At 43.1% G+C, this 11,878-nt stretch overlaps 1 protein-coding gene across 1 annotated transcript; it reads right to left on the bottom strand.

The window, feature by feature from the left end:
* Positions 1-6,169: 6,169 nt before the first annotated feature.
* dusp12 (dual specificity phosphatase 12) lies at positions 6,170-9,683 on the bottom strand. Its single transcript, XM_074650169.1, has 8 exons — positions 9,530-9,683; positions 8,391-8,655; positions 8,005-8,118; positions 7,751-7,869; positions 7,479-7,566; positions 7,175-7,266; positions 7,025-7,104; positions 6,170-6,648 (listed from the first exon to the last, which is right to left on the bottom strand). The coding sequence occupies exons 2-8, from the start codon at positions 8,651-8,653 to the stop codon at positions 6,505-6,507; spliced, it is 900 nt and encodes a 299-aa protein (XP_074506270.1). The 5' UTR covers positions 8,654-8,655; positions 9,530-9,683; the 3' UTR covers positions 6,170-6,504.
* Between the last annotated feature and the right edge of the window lie 2,195 nt (positions 9,684-11,878).

Below are 11,878 nucleotides of genomic sequence, written 5' to 3'. Positions count from 1 at the left end.
TGTTTTGTCTTTTATTTACTATGTCGAAATAAATAAATAGAAATAAAGTGAAACCAAATGGTTGTCACTGTCCACTCATACAGTATTTTTCAACATGAATCCCAATTAGTATATGACTATGAAAATAATATGCGTGATAAGTATATTGTTTGTTTTCATGAAAGGACAGAATGGTGCGTCGCTTTAAAAGTTGCGGCCTCAAAGAATTGTGTGATATTATCATCTCCTTTCCTTTTGGTAAAGGATGCTCCAGTGTATCCTACGCTAAAGGAGATCATAAAGGAAGCATTGAAGCAACATTTAGAGGATTCAAACAGCTCTTATCACGGCTGTTATGAGATACTTCCGTGTCATTTCACTCCATTTAGGAACCTTCCTAAGAGAGAAAAATACTTTTCGACTGCAGCCTATAGTGTGTTTTCTAGTATTTGGTTATAATGGAGATTTCTGTTGGGAGTCAATGCAGCAGCAAAAAACATTGATTGAGTCATGGATTCCTGTTATAGTCATAGACTGTGTGTGTGTGTGTGTGTGTGTGTGCGTGTGTGTGCGTGTGTATGTGTGTGTGTGTGTGTGCGTGCTCTCCTTTTCACCCCGCTGCCTAATGACCTACACCCCCCGCCTACCTCCCTCTCTGCCTCCCTTCCCCCTCACCACCGAGCGCTGTGAGGGAGGAACACGGAGGTGTGGAGGGGGATGGGAGGAGCAGATCAACCACAGATCTGGAGATCATCCGCATCACTGAACACACACACAGACAGGGGAGGGGCTCTGAGGTCATCAGCCAGGCTACATGCTATTGGTCAGCTGGGAGGTCATAGATCTGTGCCTAGCAGAAATGTCTTTCCTTCTTTCCTTCCTTCCTGGGGCTAAAGTCAATCCCAGCATGCATTGGATGAGAATCTAGGAGGCCACCATTCAAACACGGCGCTAATACACACAGACACATATCTCCGGATAAATTAGCATCTGCGGTCCACCTGACACTTGACGTATATTAAGATGGACGGATTCTGCAGCGGATCATGAAAACAAAATGAAGCCCAACTAGGAAAATGCTTTACTTCAAAAACTCTGTTCAGGGTCAGATTTACTTTACTTCCATTTTTTAAGGAGGATCATGCATCATGCATACAATGTCAGAAGATCATACCAGGAAAAAAAAACAGGAGATAAGGAGGAAGGTGTCAGCCTCTTTGAAAGAGACGGGAATGTGTGATCATTAAACATGATTTTAAAGGACCACTTCACCCAAATGACGTGCACTTTTAGTTTGTTTGCCTATCACCTCAGTACAATAGAGTGCTACAGGGGTATTTTGGTAGGCCAACCAGGAAGTTAGTATCACCCTGGGTTCCCTCGACAGAAAGCCAATGAGATTTCTCTATTGGGTTATTATGATACTTACAAGTTTTGTTCAGCAAGATAATCTCCACAAATGAACACTACTACTATGATTTTTGAAGTGCAAATGCAATCGCCAGAAGTAAGGATGCACCGATACTACTTTTTTTCAGACCGAGTACAAGTACTTACATTTGGGTACTCACCAATACCGAGTACCGATACGAGTACTTGTCTGTGCCAAAAGACCCTCGTTAACAGCCAGCTGGAGGGTGTGAGCGACACACGGCAGGCTGGGGAGTCCCACATACGAGGCGGTGCGCCGTGACCGGCTGTAGGTCGGTTTGGAAAGGCTCAGGGCGAAGGTTGATTCCCGGGGGCCGTGGTCTCAGGGCTCGCTGCGCCTTCTCTCCCCGCCGGGTAGGGACGGGGCCCCCTGCTCCCGGTGCGACTGTCGACCGGGGTGGACTGTCCTTAGTGCGCCCCAACCGCGTCGTCGTGTCCCCAGGGCGGGGCTCAGCCGGGCATAAAAGGTGCCAGGAGTCTGTGGCGATGTCTGCAACCCACCCGACCCGTCTTGAAACACGGACCAAGGAGTCTAACGCACGCGTGAGTCAGAGGGTGCAAGCAAAACCCCGTGGTGCAATGAAAGTGAGGGCACAACCGGCCCGTCTCGCCTGCACCGTCGGGGAGGTGGAGCGTGACCGCGTGCGATAGGACCCGAAAGATGGTGACGAGAGGTTAACGTCACGCTGCCGTAAAGTGGTATCGGTGCCGTTGTATCGGAGCCGTTTTGCGAGTACAAGTACGAGTACATGAGCACAGTATCGACCCCGATACCGGTATCGGGTATCGACGAGTAAATTCACGAGTGCGATATTTATTGATACATTTTATGTCAAACGTTAAAATTTCTCCAGCTTGTGTTAACCACAGATCTTATTTCAGAGCATCTATTTAAAAACCCATTCACAAAACCCACCGACTCAGAGACGACGGAACCGGCAGTGCTAAAATACCAACTCATCTCCAGGTTTTACGACTCAATTTGAACAAGTTAATAGTGGCGGACTTGCCGTCACATGGTGACGTCACATTCCCAGTGTCAACACTGTGTGCGTTCAAACAGGTAAGTCAACAGGTGATTGGAACACACATCTAAGGACGTCCAACATGGCCGGCAGTGTTTCATCAGCTGAATGCCTCCTGCAGAGTTCAATAGAGCAGCACCTGGTTTAAAGCTCCGTCCTCCGTCTGTATGAGGCAACAGTTGCCTGATGGTGATCTCATCCTGGACACAGCCGCTCTCACTGTAACTCTATCCCCGTTATTCTCCCCTCTCACACTGTGTCTGTGTGTCTGCTAGTGTCATGTAGTAAGGGCTCGGTTATGAAACATCTGGGGAGATGACACCGATGACAGATTACACTGTCTTATACTCAGCGACCCTGATGTTCAGTATCACTGTGTTATTCCTGTATTGTACCTATAGTGATTGATTGTGAGTCTCAGATTACTTTTCTTTTGTCTCTGTGGTTTCACTGGAATATTCCTCTAATCCCATAATCCTGAAGAATATTATTCTGAGTTTGAGGTTTCATACTCTGCAGACGGACCAGTGCAGGCAGCAGGATTTGGCTCACACTGACCTCTGGTGGATCACAAAGGAACTGAATCTAATGCCAGCACTGCTTTTAGAATTAGAAACGGGATTAACGCCAATTTTCACATACAAGGAATTTGCCTTGTTGGTGTTTTGTCCATAACAAACAACATAGTGAGAGAAAATAAAAAGATATCAGCAAGTACTGCAAACATAATCAAAAACATGCGAGAAACTGCTGAACAGTTTGAGCAGAAATGGGCAAAATATTGTCCCCTAAGTGTGCAAAACTTGCAATTATGTACAGAGATGATAGTACAAAAGATATCCAAAGATGTGTTAATGTAGTGTGTATTTAATGTCTGAAAACTTGGCAGCTGCCAGCATGAGAGCCAACAAATTAAGAAGACATTTAGATCTATAAATGATCTAATATTACATACCAGTCACGTCAAAAAAAAGAAGTGATTTGATAAAGTTTAACTGTAGTCCTACCAACCTATTTAACATACTAGGACTACAGATTGAATAAACTATAAGAAACAACCATCGTTAGAAAATGTTAACTTCTCAAAACATTATTAGTTATATAATTAATGTAATCTGAAGAAAAACAACAGATTATTATATATTATATATTATATATTTCTCCCTCCGATGGGGGGGATGACATTTTAGCTTGTCGCGAAGGAGGCTAAATAACGCTACAAACTGGCATGGCCATTTTCATTTTGACCTCTGACCTTCAGATATGTGAATGTAAATGGGTTCCATTTTCCATCATAAAATGGCTTTCATAAAAACTAGGGCTGTCAAAGTTAACGCGATAATGATGTGTTAACGCAAATTGGTTTTAACTGCACTAATTTCTTTAATGCATTAATGTAATTGGAGGTTGTAGCAGGCACAGTTTTAAAGCTAGAGTGAAGATACTGGTATCATATGAAACAAGAAAACCTAAAGAATCCATTGGTACGTCATACAAGCTTGTTGCAAAGGAGGTTAAATAACGCTCCAAACTTATGCTAAATTTGGGCGAGGAAAAACGGTCATGGCCATTTTCAAAGGGGTCCCTTGACCTCTGACCTCAATATATGTGAATGTAAATGGGTTCTATGGGTACCCAAGAGTCTCCCCTTTACAGACATGCCCACTTTATGATAATCACATGCAGTTTGGGGCAAGTCATGGTCAAGTCAGCACACTGACACACTGACAGCTGGCTTGAGTTTGCCATGTTATGATTTGAGCATATTTTTTATGCTAAATGCAGTACCTGTGAGGGTTTCTGGACAATATATGTAATTAATTGATTTCCAGTAATAAATATATACATACATTTGCATAAAGCAGCATATTTGCCCACTCCCTTGTTGATAAGAGTATTAAATACTTGACAAATCTCCCTTTAAGAAACATTTTGAACAGATAAAAAATGTGTGATTAATTTGCAATTAATCGCGATTAACTATTTTAATAAAATAATAAATAATAAATTAATGATCACATGCACACTTCAGGTTCAAAGAGCTAGTCCTCTACTTTGAGCACAAGGCCCATCTCAAAAACGTGCCAATCTTACAGTCTGGCCAAATCAAATTTTATTTACTTGCAAAGTTAGTCTCAAACAGAAATAAACCTATGGCAGAAAAAAATCATTACATTTGATTGTACCCATTGTAGTAACTGCTTGTTTATTTACCTTTCTGGCCCCAGAAGGTTGCTGTAAATAAGATTGCAGAGTCTACATCTTCAGAGATGATCCCATCTGATGGTTTTAACTCACCTGGAGATCCGTCAGTCGCTGAAGTGGCTCCACGCAGGTTACACTTCTTCAGCTTTGCATGCACGCAGGTTGATGCACGCAGGTTGATTTGGCTTCCTTCCATGTCAACTCCTTTCAGGTTTGATTACAAAAACATTTGGTTAAAACATGACCGTAAATGTTGATCTGCCTCTACTTGGACGAAGAAGAGTTGTGATGGATTATCTTCCGGTCCAGATGAATCTTCATAACTGCATCCTTTGTGAGACGCTCCCTCTGCATTAGAACATCTTCACCTCTTGTAAATTAGCACACTTCAAAAAAACTACAAAGATCAAAAGCATTCATAATATTCTTGTAAATTCATATTGAGTTACGCCAAACAAGAAATGTAGGTAAAGAGGAAGAAACAGTCTGCTTATTGTTCTTTTAGTGAGGTGAAAGTGAGAGGAGGGGTGTGCCATTGGCAACATGTTTAAGAACAGAAGGGCTCTTCCTCCACACAAACTGAGGAGGCAGCAGGTGGGAAGTCCACCGATCTCCAGCTGGAAGAACGACAATTCAACATATCACACAACGTGGACAGAAGAAGGAAATGTTTGCTTCCCCACTGTGAGACATTCTGCACTTAGGCGGAGCTGATCGAGGGCCGTGACGACAATTCCTGCTACAAGAGCTGTGCACCAAAGATGCATCTTCCTCCTCCTCTTCATCATCCTGCACATTCATCACCAGCCAAACTGAGAGAATCCCGATTGGTGGGCGACTCGCTCTACCTCTGAGCCGCCCCCATATATCATATTATAAATAAAACACATTAAAAAACGTCACTAAAATAATCTTTCACACATCTAGAATCTCAGATTACAGGAATAAATTGCAGCAGATTTATCTTTTGATACTTAAATGTGTTTTATTTTTCATTTATTTACATGATTTTAGAGTGTTACAGAACAGTCATCTGTCCTACTTTCAGATATAAAAAAAGAAAATGATAGAACGTCTTTATACTGGAGTATTAGCTGTGGTAAAAAAATCACTTTTTGTGGCACTTGACTCAGTAAATGGTTACCAAGTGGCCAAAAACAACGACAAACAGTCAATGCAGTTTTAAACCTGCTATCAATGATGTTGTTCGGCCACTTGGAGGCAGTGGAATCAAGCTGTGAACCTTGACATATCATCACCTTTTAAGTTGATATAGCAAACTCGTAAGCAAACAGTTGCTTATTAGGCTCGTTCGAGATGAACTGCACCTCGCCTGGAAAGTAGACGAGATCAGGCGGCAGCGGCAGCAGGGGGCGGAGACAAAAAGCTGCAATCAAGTCGGACAGTTTCCAGCAGCCTTCAAAGAATTTACAGGAATAGTTACATCCTGTTAGATCCGATCTGGAGGCTACTTCTAGTTTTCACACCACGTTGGGATTTATTTATATTTGTTTGTAAATATGTGTTGAAATGTGCGCGTATCTGGCGTTGGATTCTATCCTTTATTATTTTTATGTCCCCCTTGTAAAGCACTTTGTAATGAGCACTCATTTTGATAAGTGCTTTATAGATAACCTTCATTATTTGATTTTGCGAAGGCCTGGCTCATCTCGAACGAGCCCGTTTACACATCCAGCAGTTACGGAGCAACATTATCATTCTTTGGAGCCATGCTTCTGTCTTGATGAATGTATATCCAACATCCTCTCCCTTTTTGCTCTGTGTTTGGTCTCCACCAACTCCTCCGAAAAATGTCTGTCCCTTTAGCTGCTAAACGCTCCACTGTGTTCTTTAACGGGTGTTGTTATTTCTGTTTGTTGAGTTGTCGGATCTCGTCCACTCTGTTGCAGTGCAGCTGGAAGGCGGGATTGACCCAGCGACCACACGAACACTGATCACCGCACCAGCTGAACGAGCCCAGCTTAGAGCTACACTTAGGACACAGCAGCTACACAGGAAAAGAGAGGAGGGAAGTACCGTAAGATGTAGATAAAGTGATCAGTGTATTTGATCTCCACAGTGGTGGGAGGATGATCATAACTAACATTGTGTGGAACCACAGCTAATCCGTTGAGAGTGATTGGTGCATTTGTGCTTTGTTTATTCCAACAATTGTTCTCTTAAGAAGGGACAATTATGGCTCCAAATATTAGTCTAACTATTTGTGACACACTGAAGAATTCAGACAATATTCTGAAATTAAAAGCTCCGTCTGATTATACATGAAACCTCAAAGTTGACTTGATTAAAATCAGTTCAGGTGAGTCTGTCCGTATTTTATAACACTGTATTTCCTGACTGACCTGTGTGTGCGTATGCATTACCTGTCCATCCATCACTCCGAGTAGAGCTTGTTCCATCCACTGCACTGGTTCAATGAAGTAAGACGTACACTGGACGTCTCCTAGACAACAACACATTTCATATCATTACAAATCCTCTGGGCTAGATGAACAGTATGATTGTGTTCTTACCAGTGAAGTTACTGGACTTCTTGTGACCAAAGGCTGGCGCTCCTTCTCCTACGGGGTGACTGAGAATACTGGAGTCACGGAACAGAGTTCGTCTGCGGAGGAGGAGGAAGAGGAAGAGGAAGAGGAGGAGGAGGAGGAGGATAAGTACGGAGCTGGAGTCAGGATTTATATTTCCTAAAATGTCGAATTATTCCTTATTTGTGAAACGGTCTTTGACTATTCCATATTATACTACTTATATGAATGGGATCTCAGCATCATTATGAAACTATTCAGTCACTGTATGAACGTTTCCACCTTTCACCTGCACTTCCTGCAGCGGTAGGACGCTTCAGAGGAGCTGGAGTGGGCGGGGTCAGCGGCGAACAGCTCCTTGGGAATGTGCTGCAACTCTGCTCACACACACACACACACACACACACACACACACACACACACACACACACGAACAGAAGATATGTTGGACATCAAATGAATCCATGTAAGAAAAGAGTGTGTTGACTACTGATTTGTACCCAATCTGAATGATTGATTGATTTTGTGTGTGTGTGTGTGTGTGTGTGTGCGTGTGGTTACCAGGGTACTTCTCAGTGAGCTTGGTCAGTCTGTACTGTTTGTACAGAGGACTGGAGGAGTCCACGTTACACTGCAGGGCCTCGTACAGACACAACTGCTCCTCAAAACCACTGTTGACCCTGAAACACACCAGCTATCAATCATCTGTCCTGCATCTAATAATGACATCCATTCTGACAACGTACTGTTCACCCAAACTACAAAATAACCCAAGTGGTATCTGACCTGCAGATAAAGCAAAAACCTGCACTTACTGTACGTCCTGTTTGACCGTCTTCAGTCTGTTGTAAGCCTCAGTGAAGCCCAGCTGGTGTCTCTTCATTAGATAAGCAGTAATGATGGTGGCACTGCGACTCCGACCGGCCTGGCTGACAAACACACAATTAAAACTTAATTTATTGATAATTTATTGCCATTTATTGCTGATTAAAATGTATAGCCCTTGGAGCCCTTGGAGCCGTTTACGTTTAATGTTGGCATTTCATATTATTTTGACAGACCTGCTAAATGGTGCACCGATGCTGCCAATGAATATGTTTAGTCACACTTGACAGATTTTTGGTGGAACTCTGAAACCCTGATGAGTAAAACACTGGATGGAAACCCGTCTAGAGGCATCCCGTTGACCTTTGACCCTTACCAGTGAACAAGTGCAGCTCCGCCTCCACCCACAGCCTCCTGAATGAACAGGAAGCAGTCGTCCATGTGACTCAGGAGGTCAGAGGTCACCTCATCCAGAACATTGACCCACTTCCTGCGGAAGTTCCCGTCAGCAGGAACCAGAGGGGCGGGGTCCACAGAGTCCACGGACAGGATGTGAGTGACGGCTGCATCGGCCAATGCCTGGCTGTCATTGAGGTCGGCCGCGGTGCCGATGTACAGACCCGGGTCCACCAGGAGCATGACTGCAGACATAAACAGAGCGGAGCCTCATTTCTCTTTACATATGCAATAAAAAGATCAGGAATTAAAATGTAATTACATTTCTCACATGATCTCATGATCACATGATTTTTACAAATCAACACAGGGCAAACTGAAAATATCAAAACTATTTCTAGCAGTTTTAAGATTTATAAAAATGCTGCATTACTCAATTTTCTTTAGAATATCTTGTATTCCTTTATTTCAACGAAAGTCAACGAAAGTCAGCGTCGGGAAATACACACAGCCCGTATTCAGAAACTCTGCATTCGAAACAAGCCGTCAGGATTTCAGCCCATTTGTGATGTCACAAATATACAATATTTAGACCCTTGACACAATTTTAAACATAAACATTTTAAATGTGTCCCAGTTTATTCCTGGTTGCAGTGTATGTAAATAACATCAGCTGACAGGAAGTACACATGGACCCAAGCTGTTGCCTAGCAACGCAATTCTGTAGCAATTCTGTCAAAATGCGCTAAAACGGGGCGTTTCAGACAGAGCATGAATACAGGTTTATTCAGGCCGACAGTATGAGGAAAATAAAGTTGTTTTTTGAACATTACAGCATGTAAACATGTTCTAGTAGAAACACAAAATACAAGTACGAACCTGAAAATTAGCATAATACGGGACCTTTAAACTAGTCGTGATTATCTTTTTGCAGCCTTAGTGTGTTTTTCAGGCTACATATGAAGAAACAGATTGATTCTCTATAAACCAGAGAGAACTGATAGAAATGATAAAAACCAAGACAAGCTATAAATAGGAGTCTGCTTTGACTTCGTCCTCAAACATGACATCATCATCAGGAGGAGGATAACAAGCTGATGTAGTCATCTCTGATCTCACCTGGTCAGCTGAGCTCTGCAGCTTCTCTCTCTGGTTGTAGCACTTCAGGTGTAACAAGGTAACTAACTGTGTTTAAAATGCGGTGTAACGTTACTGAGTAAAAAAACAACTGACTACAGCAACTACACTCAAAAACACTTAAATACTAAATACAAAAGAACACGTGTAGATGGTCACTGAAGTGTTTGGTTCGTCTTTTTACACTGTCCGGGTGGAAACACACAGGAAGTCTCTTTACTTCTTCTTCTTTAAGGTTTATTGGTGGTTGGTGCATTACCGCCACCAGCTGGTCTGGAGTGTGGAGCATTCTGGCTAATAATTACTATATCCCAAAAACATAAATAAAAGAAAAAGAAAAAAGAAAAAAATTAAAGAAAAAGAAAACAAACAACCTCATATTTTTCCAATCATATTAAAGGGACTGTTTCAGAAATGCCTGTTAACAGCGACACCTGTGGCTGTTAAGTCAACGAAAGTCAGCGTCCTGTTGCTCGCGCTTGTGCTCGCTCTACATAGACATGAACGAGCATCGCTCAAAACAGTGAGGCGACACACGTCAGCTAAAACCACAATATCACTCTATATTTCAGCTGCTTGGCAGTAATGTTAGCTGACCAGACGAAGGTCTCTCCATGAATCACTGCTGATCCTAGTGTTGGCTTTTCCTGCCTCAGCCTCCGGGGCTCCGGAGGGAGTAACGTTATCGTCCCCGACCCGGTGCCGGTGGTCAGAGACGATAACGTTTCTCGCTGTGGAGCCCCGTCACTTCACAAGACACGGGAAACCTCTGTTGGTCTGGAGGAGCTGCAGCAGTTATTTCTGCACAAACGTCCACTGTACATTCACTAGATATTCTCAGAGCTACGAACTCTTCTGCAGTGTGGAGTGTGCGCGCATGAACGTCTAGAGGTGGAGCGAGAACGAGTGCGGTGTGTGAGTGAAGGCAAGCAGGCAGAGGAGCAGAGTACAGCAGAGACTCCGGTCCTGGAGACCAAAGCTACGGTCTCCCCCGCGTCCTCCGACCGCAGCCAACACTGTTTAACAGACGGGCTTCACTAGATACAACTTTGAGGTTTTGGTGTTTCCGTGTAGTTTGTGTTGGAGTCTGATGGTACGGGTCCACAGGGAGTCTGAACAGCGCAGCCACACGCGAGCGCGCGCATATACGAGTTATCAGTCCCGATACCTGATACCTGATACGGTGCATCCCTAGTATCTAATGTTATTGTTTCTCCTTTTAGTATGTCGTGTCACTGGGGATGGGATGTTTAGAGTGTGCTGTCTACTCGAAATGAGCAAAAGCCAATAAACATAGTTTTGGAATAAAATAGTGGAAAATCTAGCTAGATGGAAATAAGCGTGGCTTGTACTCGATGCATCTCATTCCAACGAGTCCAGGAATAATATAATTTCACAGCACTTTTTCACAGCACGTCTATCAATAAAACTACAATGACTGGTCAAGGTATCACTGTTGAACATGATATAAATAGGGAATATGAATAAGAATACTCTAGGTAGGAGCCATGACTGCCATTTTAGAGATTATATTACATAAACCTGTTTGAGAAAAGCATTTGTTATCACAAAAAGTTCCTAATTTGAATCAGGTCCATGTGACCACGAACTGAGAATAAACAAAAAGAGAACATTCTTTACCCACGAGGAAAATAAACTTTAGCTATAAAGCCAGAATAACGAGCGGGAACAAGTGAGGTCAGTGACGGGAAGATACCAGGAGGACGAGGTAATGCAAGCAGACGCTGGTCACCGACCCGTAGTCTCATGATCCGGGAGTCGTTACCAGTGTCAACTGAAGAACGTATAGGAGCATTAAAATGGTATAAAATGAATGTGAACCTACAAACATCCTGGCAGCTACAGAGAGAAACTAAACCCACAATCACATGTTGATCTCTGTTCTTCTTTCAGTTATGTTTCGTTGGCCAGACACGCTTTAAATACATGTTTCATAACGTCTGTCTGGCCTCCTGTTTGTCAACAGCAGCTGAATGTGTGGTGGTGCTCAGTGTGCGTTCCACAGTCTGTACATGGTCACAATGTGGGGTGCTAATAAAGTTTTATGAGCTGCTTTAATCTGACCAATCATAATACCTCACTGTGACCACACCCGTCACCGAGAGCTCATTAGAGGGCCGCCATCGCACATAATTGACTGTGAGAAATTGGAAAAATAAAAAAGGCGAGCACACAACAGGTGAATGGGAACAGAGTGGGTGTGTTGATGTGTTCGGTCTGCTGCGGTGACTCATTCACACTGTATCATCTCTCTAGCAGATGGCCTGTAGGACCGAGTGTCAACAAGCTGATTCATAACAGACGTCAAAC

The sequence above is a fragment of the Sebastes fasciatus genome, chromosome 11 (genome assembly GCF_043250625.1).
Source record: "Sebastes fasciatus isolate fSebFas1 chromosome 11, fSebFas1.pri, whole genome shotgun sequence".
Lineage (NCBI taxonomy): Eukaryota > Metazoa > Chordata > Actinopteri > Perciformes > Sebastidae > Sebastes > Sebastes fasciatus.
The sequence above is the reverse complement of the archived record's forward strand: the minus strand, read 5'-3'. Positions and strand labels throughout refer to the sequence as shown.

Coding starts and splice junctions, on each gene's coding strand:
- dusp12 (XM_074650169.1), bottom strand. CDS start 8,653: ATGCTCCTGGTGGACCCGGGTCTGTACATCGGCACCGCGGCCGACCTC. Junction 7,567..7,750: donor GCTCACTGAGAAGTACCCTG/GTAACCACACGC, acceptor GTGTGTGAGCAG/AGTTGCAGCACATTCCCAAG. Junction 7,105..7,174: donor GAAGTCCAGTAACTTCACTG/GTAAGAACACAA, acceptor GTTGTTGTCTAG/GAGACGTCCAGTGTACGTCT.